Raw genomic sequence first — 23,706 nt, forward strand, 5'->3', positions numbered from 1 at the left:
ACCCCGCGTCACCTGTGACGTTTTAAGTGAATGATTCGTTTTGATGTGCGGCACTGCTCAGATGGGCGGGGTTCACTCTGTTCACATTGATTGTAATAGAGTATGAGGTCGACGAAGGTGACCCGGATCAAGCGCACCCTCGGTCGTGAGACAAGAAATAGCCAAAGACGTTTGGCGCGGTTGGCGGAGAAGCTCCTGACAGCGGACGTAGACGGGCAGAGATATCTGAGCCACACTTGGTCTGTTTAATATCCTTCTCTTTCTGCGAGCACACCCCGGGACATAAAGAGAGAGACTTTACCCCTCAGGAGAGACCCGGTCTGATCTGTACTCATCAACCGGTGGCCGTCTATCGAAGCTTGCCCTGCGCAGGCGGACGGAAACAGCCTGAATATGCCTCCCATCGAGAACGACTCCGGGAAGAATGAAGTCAAAACTCGGATTCAGAAGCTCATCGACTCCAATCGAGTCATGGTTTTCAGCAAGAGCTTCTGCCCCTTTTGTCTTAAGGTAAAGTATTCACGCTGTCAAAGACCAGAAGCTCCAAACTTTCATTATCTCCCGCGAAGTGCTCGGGCTCCGTCTAAATGCTGGCGTGTCTTTTATGCAGCCTTTGAATGTAACACCAGAGACTTCACTGAGTAATCAATTTGATCAGTAAGTTTAATCAGAACACTCTGGTTTCATCAAGACCTGGACCTGTAAGCTGCTTATCTGAACCGGGACCACAACTGTTATAAAAGTTGGATAAGTTACGTAATTAATAGTTCATAGCTAACCTTACACTCAACGTGTGACGTCACGCCTCGCACATATTAGAGTAATAAGTTTCTTTACTTCTAACATACAGAAAACACACATCTGTTCACACAGGTGACCATGAACATGATCAGAAGATTATAATGGAGTAAATCAGGGTTATGTAACAGATGCTGAGTGTGTGGATGATTTACACTTTGGGGTTTATTGTAAAGTTGTTATAGTATATTCAGTATATTGTTGTATGTTGTTTAAGACGTGCATTTAAATCTTGTTGCATGTGTGATTGCAGGTGAAGGACCTGTTCAAAGAGCTGAAGGTGGAGTGTAATGTGGTGGAGCTGGATCTGATAGGTAAGATGAAGACTCAGTGTGATACCTACTGATGTGGGCTCTGTATGAGTTAAATTAAATAAGTGGCAGTTTATTATAGGAGTGTATGGTTTTATTGATTTATTTCCCCGCCCTATCAATAAACCCCATGTGTGGAGGACGAAGAACAAACATACAATCAAAGGGCATTTTTCATTTAAATGCCGGATCTGTTTAATACATTAAGATTGTATGAGGATAAGTGATACAACATATTAGTGTGTTTATATATGAAATAATCTAACCCTTTCTGCCGAGTCATGCTTTAATATTTCTGACATGAGATCACAGGGTGATGTGTTACCCCACACCGTGCTGCTGTCTTCCCTTTCGGCAGTTTCAAACCTGCTGAGTCACTCCCTGGTGATAACTTGGCCTTACGCCATACCTCAGTAAACCCCGACGCCTCCGCCGCTCAGTGCTGCTCAGTAATTTCCGTCTCAGCCTCTGCTGTTTGTTTAAGTCATGTAGAGACCTGATGATTAATGATTGAAATCAAATGTTTGAACCAGACTGCTCATTATAACTCAGGCAGGGGGACTGTTCATGAGACTGTGTGTCAGGGCTTCACCTGCAGCCTCAGCTGGGTTCACAGTGCTTGAACGCATTGAACAGAAATGTAAAATGAAAACGTAATTCAATAGAAGTCATGTCTTGTTGCTTGGACAGAAACGGTGTCACCTCTTCAAGTAGAGTGTGACCTGACCAAGAGGTTAATGTAGAGCTGGGCGATATTGAAAAAGATGTTATCATGATAACATTTTTCATATCAGTCGATATTGATAATTTTCACGATAAGTATCAAATCATTCTTTCATATCGTGAGTGAAAGTTGAAGAAACCAGACTATATGTTAGCTTGTATCTGGTAGGGGTGCAACGGATAAAACAAAACTCACGGTTCGGATCGGATCACGGTTTTGAGTCACGGATTGGATCATTTTTCGGATCAGCTAAAAAAAAAGAAAAAAGAAAGAAAGAAGACAAGACAAATATAACTTTGTCCTCCATTTATTTACACGTGTAAACGTTTGCCCATTAAATAAAAACAACCATCAACTCAAAATTTACTGCATGTGCAAAGCACCCTGTCTGTGGACCCAGTCCTGCCTCATTCACTGCATTTCATGGCATGGCAAGTGAAGGAGCAGAGGAACTTCAAAAGTTTACTCCATTCTTCTTTCAATCTCTGATTTTCACCGTCCACTTTTCTTTGAGCTGCAAACTGAACACACAGTTTTCGTGCATTCTAGGGTCCTACAGCTGGCAAAGTGCCAATATGCGAACCGCTCCATAAACGAAAGTGAAAGTTAAAAATTGCTCTCGCAGCATTGGACTCTAAGTGACCCAGTAACAGGCTGTCTGCGTATCGTTGACATGGAGACCAGTCCCGGTAAACACGCGGTGACCCAACCAAAACACAGAGTAAAGGAATAACAGTCCAGGGGTCACAAAGAGGCGGCTGGATGCGGCCCGTGTATTGACGGCCTCTGGTCTAGTGGGTGCGCAACGGAATTTCATAACGTAGCTCAAGTACATTCAGCATTCACTGTATCTCACAGGGAAACCAAAATGCTCCCATACATGTGACTTAAAAGATGCAGGAGGGTTTTCAAGTTCCTCTGCTCCTTCACTTGCCATGACTACGGCTGCGTTTGACGAGTGAGTGTGGATTCTACATGCGGTCATCACGTGAACACTCGCAACTTTTTTCATCAACTGATTCGCGGATCACGTCCGTGCTGAACCGTGGAGAGGCATCCGAACGGATCACAGATCAACGATGATCCGTTGCACCACTAGTATCTGGGATGTAGACGTTTAGGAAATAGCCAAAATATCTTAACTAATGAAGTTCAGTGGCCATTCTTGTTGAGCACTCTGCTTTGAGCTGGGAGGTTTCGCATTTTTTTCCATGTAGCTGTCGCTTGTTTCAGCTGTTTACATATCCCTTCAAACGTCTTTAAACCCGCCTACCTCTCACCCTGCGACATGATTGGCTGTTCCATGCTGACTTCTTCTTCATTCTAATGTTGGGTGGGAACTAGCGTTTAAGACACATTCCCTTTCCAGTGGTTGAGGGGTGTAATTACAGGTTTAAATATATCAACATTTTATCGTACACTTGTTATAATTGTAGTGAGAAAAATAATATCACGATAGGTATTGTTAGCGTTTTATCGCCCAGCCCTAGGTTAATGTCAGTTTGAGGATTCCAGTAGATAACAGTCAGTGGAGTAAAAGTAGTCGTGGTATAAGAAGTGAGAGACACTGTGAGGTTTGCTGATGAAGACAATGATTAACTGGGTAGATAAACATTTAGTGTCATGGCGTCGTGAGGGAAGTGATCTCTGGAAAGATGATAAAGTGATATTAAATCATCTCTGACTGAAGGAACTCGCATTTATATTAACTTACACTCTAACAACATTGATGCTTCTCTCCAGACGATGGACTCAACTACCAGCAGATGCTGCTCGAGATGACCGGACAGAAAACGGTTCCTAACGTCTTCGTCAACAAGACGCACCTCGGCGGCTGTGACAAAACATTGCAGGTGAGAAGCTAATGTGTCTGAATGTGTTGAAGGGTTCTCTGGTGCTGCAGTCAGTTAGCAGCTTCTTTAGATGCAGAAACAGTAAAAACATTCCTGCCATTTCAAGATGCTGTATTGACGCCCTTGTTGCTCCTCGTCTGCAATGTGTAACCAAACAACAGCCTCCTGTCTCAAAATATGAAGCCCATGAGGAAGTGTTAAAAACTGCAGTTCATCGAGCGTCCACCAGAGGCTGGCTGCAGAAACACCAGAAACCACATACACACCCGTTCAAAGAAGATGATATTTACAGCAGAAATAAACATGTTTACAGCCTGGTTTAAAAAAAAAAAAAAAGGTTAGGTCTGAAGAGCTAATTTCTCTGTCTGCACACACATGTTCAAACGACAGGCTAGGATTTCAACATTGACAAAACAGGCAGTTATCATTGAAATTCAAGCACTACACACCAAAACACCCTTTGTGTTTGACAAAGCAGGAGGTGCCACATATACACACTGAGAGATCAACACGTAGACTGGATTGGAGAAGCGGTTTCCTGTTTTTCTGTAACAGCTTTGACTTTTAGTTATTGTTATAGAGATAATAACCAAATAAACTTGACGTCAACACTTATAAGATGGTTCATAGCAGAAGAGGAAAACACTTTGTGCTACATTTTACTGCAGAGATAAAGTGTTTGATAGAAATCAAAACCAAAAGTGATAGGGAGAAAAATCCTGCTGTACGCTTAGTACCAGAGATAACTGGATTAGAGGCTACTTAGCACGACAGTGGAGTGAAATCTGGGGTCATTGCTGATCATTTGATCTGAGAGTGATACAGACAGAATCAAGCAACGGCTCAGATTTCCAATAATGTCGAGAGTTGGACTGAGAAGTTAAAGTTGAGTTTAAGTCAGCAGGTTTCCTTGCAAGATGCACTAAAGTACTGGCCGAGCGGCATCCTCCAGTCTCAAAATATAAAGCCCTTGATTAAGTGTTAAAACTGCAGTTCCCTGAGTGTCCACTTGAGGCTAGCTGCAGAAACACCAGAAACCACATACACACCAGTTCAAAAAAGACGATCTTTACAGCAGAAATAAACATGTTTACAGCCTGGTTCAAAAAACAATTTAGGTCTGGATAGCTCATTCTCTATCGGCACACACTGTACAGGGGGTGAATAATTTTATAACTCAGTATTTTTGAAGGTATTAAACTTAAAAGTTTTGCACCGATAAGGACATGGCTGATTTGACTGACAGGCGGGAACACTGTAGCTGTTAGCGAGGAGGCTCAAAGTCTGTCTCTTTACCCCCCCATTTGATCAGACGAAGTTAGGTTGAGTAAGCATTTCCAATATGGCTGCAGCCGTCGACTGGCTTCAAAACGGGGCTTCAGAAACAGATGGGTGACGTCACAGATACTGTGTCCATTTATTATACAGTCTGTGTGTAACATATAGAGGCATATCCTCTGATCCTCCCTCAGAGGTAGTAACAGGCAGATTGGGGGCGAAGAAAGTGGCAATGTGTAGCGTCAGCGTCCGTGTCTGTGTATGAGATGCCCCCACTTTGTGTTTAGAACTCAAGCTAATGCTAATGCTGCAATGCAATTTAATGTCACACACTGGAACAACATTATTCTGCCGTGATGGTGTGTTATGAGTAAACTTAAAGACGTAGTGATGGTGGAACTTTGGTCTGGCGCTGCTTCACTTATTAATCAATCAATCTTTATTTATAAAGCGCCAAATCCCGCCAAATGTTCTCCTCAGACTCTTTCCAAACAGAGCAGGTCTAGACCGTACTCTATGTTCTATTATTAACAAAGACCCAACATCAAGACAGGATAAGATCCAGTCCCATCTTACAGACAGGACTCAGTCTGATCTCATCTTAATCCACCATGAGCAGAGCACTTTGCAGCATTTAGCAAGTTACAGTGGCAAGGACAAACTTCCTTTAACAGGCAGAAACCTCCAGCAGGACCAGACTCATGTTAGACACACATCTGCTGAGACTGTGTTGGAGAGAGGGATAGAGGGCAATGAAGAGAGAGAGAGAGATATTAACTTGGCACACGATATGATCTGCAAACTTTACAGTCTGCCGTCACTACAGAAACATGTCAGATAAGAATTGGGTGGGACTAAACGTGTGTCGTGCCAAGAGGTAGGGTGAGGGAGGTATTCATGTTGAGAGGAAAAACCAGAACATGAGAAATGACTGATAAAACCCTCTCAGGTGTCGTGTTGCAGGATGATGGTAGACCTGATGGAGTCTGATCTTCTGCCTGCATATCAGCCGGGGTTATGGCTTTTAGAGGCTGTGATAAAATGTTGATTATTTTAACACAGGAAGTTATCTTCCACACCAAAACACCCTCTGTATGTCACAAAGCAGGGGGTGCCACATATACACCAAGCGGCAACCTCCGGTCTAAAAATATGAGTCAATGCGGAAGTGTTAAAAGCTGCAGTTCATCGAGGAAGTACCGGAAGTGACATACACATGAATGGGGAAAAGACGATCTTTACAGCAGAAATAAACATGTTTACAGCCTGGTAAAAAAGATGAGTGTAATCTGAATAGCTCATTTCTCCATGTCCTCTCACTGTGAGGGGGGTGAATTTTTTTCTAATTCGGTAATTTCAAAGTTATTGAGATTACTAGTCTTCCAATGAGAGGCACAGCTGCCTGCCGGAACACTGCAGCTGTTGGCTAGGAGGCTCAAAGCCCGCCTCTGTACGCCACATTGGCTCGACAGAAGCAATATGGCTGCCGCTCCCGATTGGCTTCAAAACAGCTTTCAGAAACAGATGGGTGACGTCACGGATACTACGTCCATATTTTATACAGTCTATGATATACACACTGAGAGATCAACGCGTAGACTGGATTGGAGAAGCGGTTTCCTGTTTTTCTGTAACAGGTTTGACTTTTAGTTATTGTTCTAGAGATAATAACCAAATAAACTTAACATCAACATTCATAAGAAGATTCATAGCAGAGGAAGAAAATACTTAATGCTGCATTTTTTCGTTTGCTGCTTCTGTAAAGTCAGCACTTAGACATTCTGCAGAGATAAAGGGTTTGATAGAAATCAAAACAACATGAGGTAGAGTTAGAACGACGGCTTTACACTCAAAACCAGAGATAATTGGATTAGAGGCTACTTAGCATGACAGTGGAGTGAAATATGGGGTCATTGCTGATCATTTGCTATCTGAGAGTGATACACACAGAATCAATCAATGGCTCAGATTTCTCATCATGTTGAGAGCTAGACTGAGAAGTTAAAGTTGAGTTTAAGTCAGCTGGTTTCAATGGAAGATGCACTTAAGTACTTGCCAAGCGGCAACCTCCGGTCTAAAAATATGAGGCAAATGCGGGAGTGCCAAAAACTGCAGTTCATCGAGGATCCGCTTCAGGCTTTCTCCAGAAGTACCAGTAACCACATACACATCAATTCAAAGAAGCCGATCTTTACAGCAGAAATAAACATGTTTACAGTCTGGTACAAAAGACGAGTGTAGTCTGGATAGCTCATTTCTCGATAGGCACACACTGTACGGGGGGTGAATTTTTTCATAACATGGCAATTTCGAAGATATTGAGATTACAAGTTTTCCATTATGAGAGGCACAGCTGACTTGATTGACAGGTTGGAACACTGTAGATTAGATTAGTTTGCGAAGAGTATTTTGGCTTGAAATGCCCATCCCTAGTCAGAATGTGTATAAAGAATGTTCCTCACAGACAGGTGTCCATCAGTCTGCTGAGAAGGAGGTATCTGCTGTAACCCTGAGCAGTGCTGAAGTGTAGTTTCAGAGGGAGTAAAACAAAAGCAGAACTGATGGTGATGACAATACCTTAAGTAATCAGCAGCTCATCTGTGGAAATCTGAGCAGGTCTGTTTTGTGTGTTGAACTTTTGGTGTGTGAGAAATTACATAGGAAGGAAGCCACTGTGAGAATGTTTCTATGCTGGAAATAAAGTCCAAAGCTTGAATACTTTTTTAATGTGACTTCTGCAGCTTGATTAATAATTGAAAACTGATTGAGCTGAAAAATGAGGCACGTTTTTGTCTTTCTGGAGCAGTCAGGAGGTGATGTCCGACTATAATCTGTCTCTTTAAAAAACAAAAGCCAATGGAGGCAGTATGTAACGTAATCAGCGTGTGCCACAGACAGTGTGCCACAGACAGTGTTCCACTGACGTACGCTGCAAGTCTGTCAGCGTGTGTTACATTTGAAATACAATGAACGCCAAACCAGCACCGCGCTCCTCCAGCACACACATTGTCTCTTTTCTGACTGTAGCAGACGTGTGAGATGATAACGGTGACACTGTGTTCATGTTTCAGGCTCATAAAGACGGGAGCCTGCAGCAGCTGCTGAGTGGAGACAATGAAGCTTATGACTATGACTTGATTGTCATCGGAGGAGGATCTGGAGGCCTCGCCTGCTCAAAGGTGAGAGAACTAAGTGCAACATATTCACAGCTGTTGAAGCTTTATGATGGGGGCTGTGGCTCTGTTGTGCAATCTTAGTTTTATTTAAATGAATAAGAGTGAAACTGAAGCTGATTTTATCACGTTGTTCTCGTTTAAGCCGTTTACTGTATTTTTAACAGAAGCTTCCTGTGTCATGTAAGAGTGTTATGTTGCTGTAACATTAGCTCTTTTTCTAACAGGAAGCTGCCATGTTGGGGAAGAAAGTCATGGTACTGGACTTTGTTGTCCCCACACCAAAGGGAACCAGCTGGGGTAAGATACTTCCCCTTTAAGAAACTTAGCTACATATGTGACTCAGCATTTATTTGAAGCTAATATACCTTATTTCTGTTTTTCCTGTGGTCTTAAGGTCTCGGTGGAACTTGTGTGAACGTGGGCTGCATCCCCAAGAAGCTGATGCACCAGACGGCCCTGCTGGGCACGGCCATGCAGGACGCACGCAAGTTCGGCTGGGAGTTTGAAGAGACAGGTGAGAGCTCAGAGCAGCGACCCCGGAGGTCCCGGCGGGGCGACATCACACCAGCTTGCCATGGTAAATCAGAGGCGAGCATCATGGGATGTTCTGTAGCGTTTTCTAACTGATGGATGTTCTCTGTGCGTCCTCAGTCAAACACAACTGGGAGACAATGAAGACGGCGGTGAACAACTACATCGGCTCGTTGAACTGGGGCTACAGGGTGGCTCTGCGAGACAAGGACGTCAACTATGTGAATGCCTATGCAGAGTTTGTTGAACCACACAAGATCAAGGTAAACAGATCCCACAATGCGCCTGGTTTGGCTTACGTAACCCTGTATTGTCACAATGAACGAGGTCTTCCTCCCTTCAAAGTTAACAACAAGTTTCCACACTAACACATTCCTAATGTCGATAAGCTGCCTGCCTTTACTTGTCGTTTAGCCTGTTGTGGAAACCGGTATTGTTTTATTTGTCTTGCACAAGCCCTGCTACAGTTGACCTCCCTGTTTGGCAGCCTCCCAGCTCTGTTGTTGTTAACTCTCCTACTTGTGATTTTGAGTCGATCACAATTAGGACTGGGCGATAATTCAATAACGATAATTAACGTGATATAATTTTCTATAAAAATTTGATATATTTAAACCTGTAATTACAACCCTCAACCACTACAGAGGGAGGGGGTGCTAATGAGCCTTAAACGCTAGTTGCCACCAAGCGGCAACCTCCGGTCTAAAAATATGAGTCAATGCGGAAGTGTTAGAAGCTGCAGTTCATCGAGGATCCGCTTGAGGCTGGCTCCGGAAGTACTGGAAGTGACATACACATGAATGGGGAAAAGACGATCTTTACAGCATTAATAAACATGTTTACAGCCTGGTACAAAAGACGAGTGTAGTCTGAATAGCTAATTTCTCGACGTCCTCTCACTGTGAGGGGGGTGAATTTTTTTCTAATTCGGCAATTTCAATGAGAGGCACAGCTGCCTGTGGGAACACTGCAGCTGTTGGCTAGGAGGCTCAAAGCCCGCCTCTTTACGTCACACTGGCTCGACAGAAGCAATATGGCTGCCGCAGCCGATTGGTCTCAAAACAGCGCTTCAGAAACAGATGGGTGACGTCACGGATCCTACGTCCATATTTTTTACAGTCTATGGTTGCCACCCAACATTAGACAGAAATAGAAGATGGCATTGAACAGCAAATCATGTTGCAGGGTAGAGGTAGGCGGGGCTTAAAGACTTTTGGAGCAGAATGTAAACACAGCTGACACCAGCAACACTGAAGATACCGAGCAACTCAAAGCAGAGCAGTTAGTCTAAAAATATGAGTCCAATGCGGAAATGCTAAAAACTGCAGTTCATCAGGATCCGCTTGAGGCTGGCTATGGAAGTACCGGAAACCACATACACACCAATTCAAAGAAGCCGATCTTTACAGCAGAAATAAACATGTTTACAGCCTGGTACAAAAAACGAGTGTAGTCTGGATAGCTAATTTTTTGATAGGCACACACTGTACGGGGGGTGAATTTTTCCATAACATGGCAATTTCGAAGATATTGAGATTACAAGTTTTCCATTATTAGAGGCACAGCTGACTTGATTGACAGGTGGGAACACTGCAGCTGTTGGCTAAGAGGCTCAAAGCCCGCCTCTTTACGTCACACTCGCTCCACAGCAGCAATGTGGTTCCCGCCGCCGATTGGCCTCAACACAGCCCTTCAGAAACAGATGGGTGACGTCCCGGATACTACGTCCATTATTTATACAGTCTATGATCGAATCTCATCTTACACTAAAGACCTGCTTCCTGTTAACATCGTCAAAAATGAGGGATTGAAGAAGATGATCAGAGAACGAAATCCAGCTACAAGCTAACAACTTTCACTCAGGAGCAAAAATCTGCCTTTACATATATGAAATCTTGATTTGATATTTACTGTGATAATTATCGATATCCACTGATATGAAAAAATTTAATGCAAAACAATTTTTATTAATATCACCCAGCTCTTGTTACAATGACACCTTGTAGCTCTCTGTTCTTCGTGGTACCTGCTTCTTAAAAACGACCTCACAGCTTCTGTCCGTGTCTTCTGACAGGCCACAAACAAACGAGGGAAGGAGACGTTTTACACGGCGGCAAAGTTTATCTTGGCCACAGGAGAGAGGCCGCGCTACCTGGGCATCCCTGGAGACAAAGAATACTGCATCACCAGGTGAGAGCACGCCGCCTTGAATGTGGTGCCTGTAGAAATCTGTTCTCATGACAAGCTGTGTTGCCCTGTCTAGAGCTTCACTTGAGACCAGAAGGTGTCGTGTGTTGCATCTGAAAATAAAACACAGGCTTTGTGATCCAGGTGTGTTCAACCTCTGCATGTGACCTCATTCATTCATTCATCCATCAGCTGTCTTAAATGTTGGATGAGCTTTGTGGTACAGAGAGCAAATATACCCAACACCAATGTTTTGTTGGACTTAAAAACTGCACCAGAAAAGAGTCTCTTATTTGAAACCAGGGATTCAATCACCGACAAGGACCCACCCCGTCTGATCTCCTCTCCTCTCTGTGTTTGTCCACCAGTGACGACCTCTTCTCATTGTCTTACTGCCCGGGGAAGACCCTGGTGATCGGGGCTTCGTACGTGGCTTTGGAGTGTGGAGGTTTTCTGGCCGGTCTCGGTCTCGACGTCACCGTCATGGTCCGGTCCATCCTGCTGAGGGGCTTCGACCAGGACATGGCCAACCGTGCTGGGGAGCACATGGAGGAGCACGGGGTCAAGTTCCTCCGGAAATATGTCCCTGTGAAGGTGAGTGTTCACCAGATCGCTCTGTCTAGTCAGTCTCTAAATACAGTTGCAAATGAAAACCTGGAGCCTGCGTCCGTCCAACCGGGCAGACTTTGGTTTCCATATAAGTTTGCAGCACCAGATTTCTCCTCACTTCATCTTGATTTATCTCTCATCTTGTAAAGAAGCTTGGTTATTTCTTTGTTTCTTTCACTCTGACTTTGGTGCATCTGTTTGTGTCAGATAGAGGAGCTGGAGGCCGGCACCCCTGGCAAGCTGAAAGTGACAGCCAAGTCCACAGAGACGGACGAGATCATCGAGGGAGAGTACAACACTGTATGTGATAATACATCCATCAGTTCATCCTCCCCTCAACCCCTCCTTCACCACACGCACGCACGCACGCACGAACACACACACACACACACACACTCGTACGTCACTGGTGTTACCACTGTCGTGACCACATTGGCTATTTATTGCATTCATTTCAGTAATAAGTAAATAAGAAATAATTTTTAAAAACAATCACATTAATAAATTAGAAAAAATAAACTTTAATCAAAGATTTGTATCATTTAAAAAATATTTTATTTAAATTACTTAATTATTAATACTATTAATTATTACTCTAACTTTTTTTGTCATTTTTTTAAATTCCAGACGTGTTGAACGATTTTATTTTAAAGTCTATCTGTGATGACGGTGGTGGTCTCACATATCACTTAGCTCTTCCTCTCTAAAGCTTATCAGCCTCATTCACTAATATCTTCTTCCTATGCTTCTTAAATTTACTCTTAAGAAGGTTTCTAAGAGAAGTCTACGTCAGATTCAGAATAGTTCTCACCTGTGTTCATAAATTGATGAATGCCATGTCCTCCTGCCAGTTTGAAGCCCATGCTCGATGTTCTTAATTAGCATACATATATGCCCAAATTAGGGCATGACATTGCAGGGCCACACACAGAAATCACACAGGCTCGTGAGAGGAAGAGGAGAGACATGATTGCGCTCTGGACTCCAAGTGAAACGTTGATTTAGTTTATCTGAAATGGAGGAAGAGCTTCTTGAAGTGACCACATTTTTTCAGAACAGTTGGTAAATGAGGACCAATGAGCTCTCAGCTCAACACCTGCTGCTAAAGATAGCCAGTTAGCTTCTCAGTACAGCAAAGAACGGCTTCTGCTGTGAATAACTGCACACACTAACTAAACCTCTCACATTTAAAGGCTTAAAAGTACTGCTGATGCAACCTACCTCTTTAGTTTGTTGCTGTGCAGGTTTGTGATGCTGAACTTAGACATATTAAAAAGAAAGAGTTTGTTTACTCCTGTTGGTCAGAGCTCACAGAGGGAGTGCCTCCGTAGAGAGTTTTTAACAATCTTCAAACTAAGACGCTAATGTCCCTTCTCTTGGTGCTTTGTAACCACCGCCCACTGGGCCTTTTTAAGTTAACAACAACAAAGAGATGTTGTGTAGTGTTTGTAGAATTTCTTCATCATTGCGGTCACTTCAGCTTACACAGACTGACTGGATCAATCTGGTGTTGGAGTTGGGAAACGGTCCTTCTTTGGAGATACTTTGCTTCAAGTGCTAGGCCAGTAACAATGCTGCTTTCATAGAACTGACATGAAATATAATGTTGCTAATGAGGTTTATACAGCATTGGAAAATGTACTATAACATAGAGAAAGACTTTAAAGATTGTAGTATTATTTTTTTTAACTGTTTATTTAGATTTTTCACAGCTTGACACACATTTTCTACATTACTTACATTCTATATAATGAGGAAAAAAAGGGGGAAGAAAATAAATACATAAACATATATATAGTATAATAATAATAATAATGAATGGTAAAAAATAAGAATAACACATAACCTGCTTGACACACATTTTCTACATTACTTACTATCTATATAATAAGAAAAAAATAAAAAGGAAATAAAATAAACACACATATATATATATATATATATATTATTAATAATAATAAATCATATAAAATAAGAATAACACATAACCTGCCTGACACAATTTCTACATTACTAACCATTTTTTGAGAAAAAAAGGAAAAAGTAAAATAAATTAAATATATATATATATATATATAAAATATAATAATAATAATAATAATAATAGCAATAAATGGTAAAAAATAAGAATAACACAATCTGCTTGACACACATTTCTACATTACTTACCATCTATATAATGCATATAAGTACATACATATAAATGTAATAGATATGTAATATAATAATGATAATGATAATAATAAAGCTAAATGGTTAAAAAATAAGAATAAAACATAACCTAATGACAGGCATTTCAGGCAGGGGTCAGGGCCACACGTACCAAAAATGGTATTTTAAAATAAATAAAAAATATATGATGGAACAAAGAAGTGACCTGAACAAGTTTTTTGGTTAAGACTTCATTGATACTATGAGGACGAATATGTGACGTTTTGACAAGATACTAAAGCAACTTTCAAATGTTTACCTGACAGGTCAAAGCTCATAGCTTACATCGAGTTCTGGTTCCAGTCTCAAAAAGCAGTTTCACAGAGCATCACTCAAACATGGCTGATAACTAACCGTGTGACAAACAGACATGTTTCCATACCTCCTTTTCTGACCTCTCCTTAAATAAAACTCTTATGACATTCCTGCAGGACTTATTCACGCACTTCCTTTAAACTGAACAAGACGTTTCTTTGTTCCTCAGGTGTTGATAGCAGTGGGCCGAGACGCGTGCACGGACAAGATTGGCCTGGACAAGGCAGGGGTGAAAGCCAACCCTAAGTACGTCTGTTGTCTTCACTCTTTCCTGTTGTTGACATATTGTCCCTTCAAACACATGCAGCCGCCTGTACCTTTAAGACTTGCGGCACAGTCACAGTGAGTCAGCAGTATTGCTCTCCCTCGGCTCTCTGCAGGGGTTGGGTGAGATTGCAGCGAGGGATTTAGTGGGGAGAGTGGAGGAGAGTCTTATTAGCATGGAGAGAGAGCCACTGTTCAGTGTAACAGTAGCTTTAATGGAGTGAATAATTTCTCATGCTGTCATTATGTCTCCTCGTTAGATTAGATTATCTTCTTTTAGAGTATTCCCCTCTTAAAGTTGAACCTCTGTAAGTTGTTTGTTTTAGAATCAGCTGTTAAAACATCAGAAGTTTGAGAAGTGTAGACTTTACTTTCTTATCTGTCTTCTGTTTTATGAATGACTGAGAAGCTCAGCCTTTGAATTGAACAGGGATTAAGACAGCATGAGGCTTAAAGGAGTGCTCAGTGAGTCATATGCCCCTGTCATATGACCCAAGTAGTATTCATATGAGGCCAACACAAAAGGACACCGGGTTCAGGGGCCTTCAGCAGGTCTGCTTGCTCTGCTGCTGTATTTCTGCTCTGTTACACCTTCACAGTCACAACCACAGTGCTGCTGTGTTCACTTCCCTCAGGTCTCGTCTACCTTTATATGCTTAAAGCCTCAGGAAACGTAAATGGAATATTTAAAATTCACATAGAATATCAAAATGTATTCTTTTCAAATGGTCTCTGAGTGCTGAGTCACAAAATACTTCAGAATCAGGACTTGTCATTTATTAGTTTTATCAGTCCGTAGTCTCCGGGGCATTAGGACCATGTGACGCCCGGAGCAGAGGAGGCTGAAGAGTAGTATGTGCACGCAGAGGAGCTAGGCTCCGGGTGTCACACGGAGCTGTTTGTCTAAACTCTGAGCTGTTTGGGGAAAGTTAGTGAACCGGTCCTGGGGAAATTTAGAGAACTGGTCCTGGGGAAATAAGCCTAGCATATGCGGGACTGCTTTAGCCACATGGCCGCGGCTCAACTCAACTGTGTCCCAGAGTTTCCCCAAATCCAGCGCAGTTAGAAAATAGAAGAATGACAACAAGCTGTCATCTTCAGCGGTGGATGTGCAGACAGGGACACACGAGCACAGCGGGGCAAAGAGCAGAGAGACAGCTATACAGACAGATTACAGGCAGTTCATGATTAGCAAACAAGCTAACAGCTAAGACAACACTGAGAGGATCTGGCTGAGACGTCGGGAGACGGTCTGAGCAGGAGCGGAGTAGTTCTGTTGAACATGTGTGCACGTGACTCAGTGTTTCATTTCTGATTGGTTGGATATTTATTACGTCATAAATATCAGGTTAGACCAGCCCCTTAAAACCCAGTGTGAAAACGTGGTAAAAAATGTAATTGAACATATTAATTTAAATGTTATGTTTTATTCTCTTTCTGTATTATTTCAGGAATGGAAAACTTCCAGTGAACGATGAAGAGCAAACCAACGTGCCTCACATCTACGCCATTGGAGACATCCTGGAGGGCAAGTGGGAGCTGACACCTGTAGCCATCCAGGCTGGCAAGCTGCTGGCACGACGCCTCTACGCAGGCGCCAAAGTCAAGGTACGTCTCTTTGAAGAGACAGTCAGATCGTAGAGCTGCGAGACTTAAGCTTCTTATATGTTCACAGGAGGGGGAAAGCTTTTATTGCAGCTACATTAAAGGCTAGGTACATGGGGCGCTGGTGGCCGAGCAGTCTAAGCGCCCCACATAGAGAAGCTACAGTCCTCGTCGCAGAGGTCGCCAGCTCGACTCCCATTTGCTGCATGTCTTCCCCATTCTCTACTCCCCACATCTCCTGTCTCTTTTCAGCTGTCCTGTCAAATAAAAGCAAAAAAGCTCAAAAATATAAGAAAACAAAAAAAGGTTGGGTACAATATACCTCAAGCTTCTCAGCCCGCGACTCCCAAAGTGTCAGAGTCAGAGACCAGTGACCCCCACTGTCCCACGAGGTGGTTAAGGTTCCCCATCTGGGGCAATATGCTATGAGACAAATCCAAAATCAGACCAAATAGAACAAACGAGGCCTTAGATATTTAATTTAGCTGGTGGATAGAAAGTTAGACATGTTGCTGTCTTTCCTGTGCTGCTGTAAAGGAACCTGCTGCAACTGACATTACGTGGAGAACTGATAAAACATTTTTATCTGCATGGTGTAATTTAAAATTTATCACTATTTTTAATAGTTTTGATGTCTTTGGTATTAATCTATAGTGTTTGAAATAATTACAAACCCTTGAATGAGGTGTTTCCAAAGTTTTGACTGGTAGTGTATGTATATACAGTATGTATTAAAATAGGGGGAAATTAATAAAAATACTCTCAAAACAAACAGACAAAAACATAAATTAACAGATTATTTACAGCAAGAAACAGAGTGAACATAGCAACTAGCCTAATGAGAGAAAAATATCATACACATATGCATATTCATGCACACATAAGTACATGTACATGTAGACATAAATTAGAAAATCTGGGTTCATATGAGGAGACAGTACAGCTTAGGCTCTGTCTTTGGGCATCATCAGAGAACAATGTGAGTGAGAGTCCCTAAAATCTTAGCAGAATGAGAAATTTGACTTTCATGCAGGAAGTAACAGACATGCATAATTTAAATACATTTCCCTTTTACAGAAATAAAAGAGATGTTTTCACGATAGATTGGTGCATTAAAAATCCACCTGAGCAATACAATATAACATGACAGACAGAGCTGGACCAGGCACTCTGCAGATTCTCTCCAAATGTGAAAGGGACCATCTGAAACTTGCATGAATGTAGCGCACAGAGTCAGATATGTAGACTCTGTTACAGATCATAACTAGAAAATAAAATCGTGGAAATATATTTGCATGCATCACTATCCACAGCAGATATATTTAGTGACTTTAATATCCATTATAATATTGTAACTATGGGATATGTTAGTAACATACAGAATACTCTGATTCATTCACTTCTGATGATTGTGACAGTGTTGTAGAAAGAGTTGTGTGACGTGTGATAACAGACGGCTCTCAGTGACTCCACTCTTTGTTTCCACAGTGTGACTACATCAACGTCCCCACCACTGTCTTCACCCCGCTGGAGTACGGCGCCTGTGGACTCTCAGAGGAGAGAGCCACTGAGCTCTACGGACTGGAAAACATCGAGGTAACAGACACACACATTAACACACACACATTTACACACACTTTAACACAGTCATTTTAATAAGTACAAGAGTAGACTTGAACAAGTTCCGTGGGATTTACCGTCATTAGTGACTTTAACTTGTAACCAAACAATGAACACGTCTGATCCATGTGTTGTTGGCTTTAAGGTGTTCATGTCAACTGAGGACATGTTACCATTTCACTGTTTCAGTTACAGAACAGGTTCAGTCACATTTGTTTGGTCTGCGGTTTCCTTCGAGTTGAAGCTTGAAAGCTATTTATTCCTGTTCCAGACGAATAGTTGGCATGCCACCAAATCTAACAACATGAGCTCCTCAGTACGCCCTCTGTATGCTCACTTCAGTCCTGATTACATTAACTGCACAATTTAACATGGCTTTTTTAATGTCAAGGGTTTCCGCCAATTTCCACCGGATCCGTGTCCGGTGTGTTAACTTCCACTGGATCCGCTCCGTTGCGTTTCGTCTGCGTCTCAGATCCGGCAGTTCGGAGCCCTTTAGGATCAAATATACAAGACTTCCAATTTTGCCTGATGCTGGAGCACGACGCATCAATCTCAACAGAGCAGATGGAGCAGGACAGGAAGTCAGGCACCAAAACAAAATGAAAACATCTGGTTCATTTTCAGATTAAAACACTCTGTGTTATCACCAGATCGTATTTCACTTAACTACAACAACAAACCGTCATGATGAGCGGAGCCAGACCTGGAGTCAACAGGTCAGAGGTTTTCAGAGGACCAGAAAGACAACATGGATGAGGAGAGGAGGAGGAGAATCCTCAATTCAGTGATTACTGCAGGAAAACCTCAGTCACATGACTCTAGCTGTCCGGCGGTCCTGCTCCTTGCTGCGTTCTGAAAACGCAATTGATGGGTGTTGACGGACGAGAGAGCACGGAGCCAGATGTGGTGGAAGCCTGATGTTAGAGAAAAAAAGTGCACACATGCTAGGTGTTTGTAAGCAGTGGGTCAGACATTTTTAGAATGACTGACTCATTATTACAGACAGAAGTGATGTTGTTCAGTGTGTCAGACTCTCACTGTACCTGCTCTCTGTGCTCAGGTCTTCCACAGTCTCCTCTGGCCTCTGGAGTTCACCGTGCCCGGCAGGGACAACAACAAATGCTACTCCAAGCTCATCTGCAACAAACTGGACAGCGTAAGATCACTGCTTAATCAGTCCTGATGCTTCAGCAACCTGAGACCTGTACCTCTGATTGTGACATGTAATAATCGTGTGACCTGTCCCTCTGTAGAACCGAGTCATTGGGTTCCACTATCTGGGTCCAAATGCTGGTGAAGTGACGCAGGGCTTTGGTGTTGCTATGAAATGCGGTGCCACCAAGGAGCAGCTGGACGGCACCATCGGCATCCATCCGACCTGTGCTGAGGTAAGACCACTTCATTATTTAGGTTGCTCCTTAATCCAGTGTGGATCAGTACTTCTTCAGTCTTATCAGCTGGTTTTAGGATTAGAGTTATGATGGTATCTTCTCTGCCTCGTGTTTTAAAGAGTTCACTGCCTCTGATTGTGGTTCCACTCGTGCTTCACTGGGTGTGTCTAGGGGAAAAATAAAAGAAGTGTAACTGTAGAGAAATGACTCATGCTTACAAAACAGTGTGGAAACATCAAGTCAGTTTGCTCTTTGGTTATCTTTTTCAAGCTCACAAACCTTTCTTCCTGCTGAAACATTTCCCGTCCCCTCAGTTGTCTGGACTGACTCTGAGGTAGTGTGTCAACACCAGAGGCAGGCGGTTCAGAACCATCACACAGAGAGCAGCATTAAGTGTTAACACATCTATCTGTCTCTGTAGTTTTTGATTGGGTTTGAGTCTTCTGCTGAATGAATAGTCTTTATTTCAGTCCACTGTGGTCCAGTCATTGAATTAATCCGCTGAATTAAAGGTCTCAGCATCACATCCAGTATGTTAATGTAGTACGCTGACCGTCGCAGCGCTTCAAGGAGCTCAGTCAGCTCCTCTCTTGATGTTTTAGATTCATTTCCATGTTGTGTCAAAGTTTCTCCCACATATCTTCATTTTAAATGAAAGCAGGAGTCATGTTAGTTCAACCATGTAATGCCAGCTTCATGAAACTACAGTTTTAAACATAACACCGTGATGTTGACAGGTTTGTCCTTTAGTTTTTATTGTGCAAGAAATGTGCTTTACAAGAAAAGGGTGACAAAGTGATAGTAGACAGAATAACAAGTAAACAAGGCACGAATATGGACAACAGAAAAAAAAACGGAAAAAAAGATGGTAAAAACAAAACAGCAACAACAAAACAAAATAACCTAACAAAGAAAAATAATTGATTTTAATAAAAAAAATAGAGCAGAAATAATATACAAAGTAAGCGATGATAGAGGGAGAAAAGAAATAACAATAATAATGATAATAATAATAAAAGTAATAATGACAATAATAATAATAATAATAATAATAATAATAATAATAATAATAGGAAAGTAAATAAATATATTATATCAATAATGATGATGAAACAGAAATGGCTGAATGACAGTTTCCTAATTATTAATTTAAAGGGGTTAATATTGAATACAAAAAACTAAAATAAATAGATGATATAAAAATAAACCATGAAAATACATAAATAAATAAGTAGGTAATATATATAAACATGTATAAATGTAAATAGATAATAATATATATAAACATGTATAAATGTAATTAGATAATCATATATGTATAAACATGTATACAAATAAATAAGTAAATAAATAAGTTGATAATATATAAATATAAATATATAAACATGTATAAAAATAATTAAATAAGTGAATAAAAAAGTTGATAATAATATATATATAAACATGTATAAAAATAATGAATTAAATAAGTAGATAATAATACATATTTAAACATGTATTAAAATAGATAAATAATTAGATAAGTAGATTATGATATATATATATAAACATGTATAAAAATAAATTAATTAATTAGATAATGATATATATAAACTTGTATAAAATTAAATAAATTAAGTAGATAATAATATCTATATAAACATTTTTTAAATGAATAAATAAACATTGTGTCTTGTGAGGGTTAATGTTTGTGTGGGAGGGCTGAGGGCTGAGGGTTTGAAGGTTAGTGAATATCTTCAGATGTATTCCAAATATAAGAAGGGTAAAGATTGATAAGATAATCAGGAGTAAGAAATATGTTTTATTACTTATTTATTGTTTTCTATTTATTGGTGCTTAAAGTTAATGTCTTATTGTTATTGGTATCAGAAGCTTGATAGAGAGGGAGGAGAGGGGGAAGGAGAGTAAAGAAGATTAAAAAACAGGTTGACAGGTTTTTCCACCTCTGCATCTGAAAGTGTTTGATGTGATGTCTATGAAGACGCACAGCATGATGTGTGTTGTCCTTGTTCTTTCAGATCTTCACCACTCTGGACGTGACCAAGAGCTCCGGTGGAGACATCGCCCAAGCCGGCTGCTGAGGTTAAACCCTGCTGGTTTAGTGGGCTGCTCTCATATTAGACTCACCCACCATCTCCTCTCAGTCCGCCCTGTGGCTCAGCCTCACCTCCAGCCGCTCAGTTTACATGGCAGTCATATCTCAGGACAAAAACCTAACACCAAAACCAGGCGTCTGAATCAGTGCGAGCACTTATTCAGGCTTGCTGTGAGCTGAGAGGATGAGGATGTGAGTCTCTGGGCTCTGGCTGAGGTAGTCTAAATGTGAGGGCAGCCTGCTGAACAGCGGGGTTACTCTGCTGATACTTCTCTGGGCTCCACCAGTCTCTACTTCTCAGAGGAGCACCAACACACACACACACTTCTGATAAGTATGTGAGTGTGTTTGGGCTGTTTGTGATGTCCTAGCTCGTAACCTGAAACTATAAGGTGGGCTAGGATTGATGTCCTTCTGTAGGAGCAGCTGATGGTTCCTAAAACCCTTCGTCCAAATCCCCGACTTCAAACACTTCTCATCTCCCCCTCGATACAAAGAGCATAAATGAAATTGGCACTTGACTCGGGTCTGAACAGACCTGTGGTTCCTAACTCTGACTCATGATGGAAACCTCTTATTGAATCTGGTCTGTGTGTTTTAAATTGTTGACATCTCTTCTGTCTCGTCTCATCATTAAAAACATTCCTCTTAGCAGGTCTTTCAGATGACATTAAGGTCTTCACTGCTCGTGGATATATTCGTCTTTGCTTGTGTGGAGGGTTTGCTGCCTCTAAGACAACTCTATTTATATCTCTCCTGATGTTTATCTGAACACGTCTGCAGAGCGCCGCAGTGCAGACACGCCTTTAAACCTGGACGTGCTGCATCACCACACTGTTGGGTAGGATCGAATGAAAGAGAAAAACTACCTACGCTGAACTGAATGTTGTTTAAAGAACATTTTCATAAGTTTTACTCAGATAATAATTTAATGCCTGTTTGTTTCATCTCGTTGTTCGCCTCGACATTATGTGTTTGTAAAAGTATATTCAATCTTTTTGAGGACAGTATTCTGGCTGCTGTCAGTGCGTGACATTGTTCATCTGTATAAATGACTTGTCTGTTGCTGTCAAACCACTGTAGAAGACTTCTCTATAAAATTTAATTAAAGATGAATTCACTTTCACTTTGCTCACTTCAAATCATTTTATTCACTCAAGAGGATTGCTTTTCTTTAACTTTGTACTTCTTTAACTTTAAAATGTGCTCATTGCTCCTGAGTGAAGAAATAAACTACAACATGTATTAATGAATGAATCTCCCTGAGAGCGACACTTTAAGATGTAGAATTTTCAGCCACTGGTATCAGTACAACACTTCAACAATACTAAGAACGGGTTTTTTTTGTCTTTGTTTCAATAATATGTTCATTTGAATTTTTACACATTATCTACAGAAGATCAATGTAAACAATTAAGGCAAGTGATGTTTTTTGTGTATAAGAAAACAAAATAAGTAGATAAGTGAATTAATAAAATAATAATGATACATGATAATTTAGAAGAAAATAAATAAGTACAAAGGGTAGAAAAATAAAAAGAGTAAACACCACATGTGATAAACTAAATCTACAACAAAGAAAGTTTTTAATAGATTTTTAATTTTTACATTACATGAAGTTTTTCAGACAGCTCTCCTGTATGGAGCCCAGTATTAACTTACTCCATACTAAATAATAAGGTGACAAAAATAATCTTAAAAAATACATTGTGTTGAGGTTAATTTAAGTTGTTCATTTATTTATTAGGAATTAATTATGCCTGATTTAAACTCAGCTCATTTGTATTTATAAAGCACCTTTCATTAATTCAAGCATGCAGCCCAAAGTCCTTCACAAAAGAACAGACAGAAAACAACAGCAAGAGGTAAAAGTGAAAAAGAAAGTGATATAAAATCATGACGATCAAATCAATCAAATAAAATCAGATAAACATCATAAAAGTACTATAAAATCAATAAAATAAAGTTTGAAACATGTCAGAAAAATACAATAAAATCAATGAAATCAAGTTTGAAAACTGTCAGAAAAATACAATAAAATCAATTAATTAAAGTTTGAGAAATGTCAGAGAAATACAATAAAATCAATAAAATAAAGTTTGAAAAATGTCAGAAAATACAATCAAATCAATGAAATAAAATTTGAAAAATATCAGAAAAAGACAACAATACAAACACAATATAATGAGTTAGAATAAAATGAAAATATGCTAAAACAATAATCATAATGATGATAATGCAGTCCAGGACTAAAAGGAAACTACCCCCAATTAAAAGCCAGATTAATAATATAAGTCTTAACACTTTCAAAATGCCATTTTCTAAATAACATAATTTTAGCAGAACCACCTTTCCTTTGTTATTTTCATGTCTCGTCCCCCCATGATGTCACTTCTTTTTTTTAGTAATTATTGTCACCAGGGTCTCTATCCTCAGCTTTCAGCAAATCAGATGCATCCAGTCTCTCAAAAATCAGCATACATTTTACTTTAGCCAGCTAGCTAAAGAGCTACCATGAGTTGACCCTCAAAATAAAGGTGCCAAAGACTTGCAACCTCCCCTTTCCCTCAAAGTGATTTAATATTGCTTCACTGGTCTGCAGAACATTAGTTTATACATGCACTTGTTGCTGTGTTTGCTGTGCTGCAGTGAGTTAACCAGCTGATTCCTTTTAAAGTAACTGTTAACTAACCCGTTAACTAACCCTGTAACCTCAGGAGTCATCTGGCAACACA

General features: G+C 40.7%; 1 protein-coding gene across 2 annotated transcripts; it reads left to right on the plus strand.

Moving 5' to 3' along the window:
• The first annotated feature begins 142 nt into the window (after positions 1-142).
• On the plus strand, positions 143-22,097 carry txnrd3 (thioredoxin reductase 3). Of its 2 annotated transcripts, none has more exons than XM_034681955.1 (16): positions 143-510; positions 1,052-1,112; positions 3,577-3,686; positions 8,036-8,143; positions 8,365-8,437; positions 8,535-8,717; positions 8,792-8,934; positions 10,746-10,861; positions 11,227-11,452; positions 11,675-11,767; positions 14,163-14,239; positions 15,709-15,865; positions 17,351-17,458; positions 18,546-18,641; positions 18,739-18,873; positions 20,895-22,097. In XM_034681955.1, exons 1-16 carry the CDS (start codon positions 394-396, stop codon positions 20,955-20,957), a joined length of 1,866 nt encoding a protein of 621 aa, XP_034537846.1. In that variant the 5' UTR covers positions 143-393; the 3' UTR covers positions 20,958-22,097. The 2 variants fall into 2 exon arrangements, with proteins under 2 accessions (XP_034537846.1, XP_034537854.1); XM_034681963.1 differs by having other exon boundaries at positions 150-510; positions 8,535-8,654.
• The last annotated feature ends 1,609 nt before the right edge of the window (positions 22,098-23,706 follow it).

This window comes from Notolabrus celidotus, chromosome 1, assembly GCF_009762535.1.
Source record: "Notolabrus celidotus isolate fNotCel1 chromosome 1, fNotCel1.pri, whole genome shotgun sequence".
Lineage (NCBI taxonomy): Eukaryota > Metazoa > Chordata > Actinopteri > Labriformes > Labridae > Notolabrus > Notolabrus celidotus.

What these genes read in the sequence shown, in the direction of transcription:
- txnrd3 (XM_034681955.1), top strand. Translation starts at nt 394, where the DNA reads ATGCCTCCCATCGAGAACGACTCCGGGAAGAATGAAGTCAAAACTCGG. An exon ending in GCTGTGACAAAACATTGCAG is followed by an intron (nt 3,687 to 8,035) that starts GTGAGAAGCTAA and finishes TTCATGTTTCAG; the next exon opens with GCTCATAAAGACGGGAGCCT. An exon ending in CATCACACCAGCTTGCCATG is followed by an intron (nt 8,718 to 8,791) that starts GTAAATCAGAGG and finishes GTGCGTCCTCAG; the next exon opens with TCAAACACAACTGGGAGACA.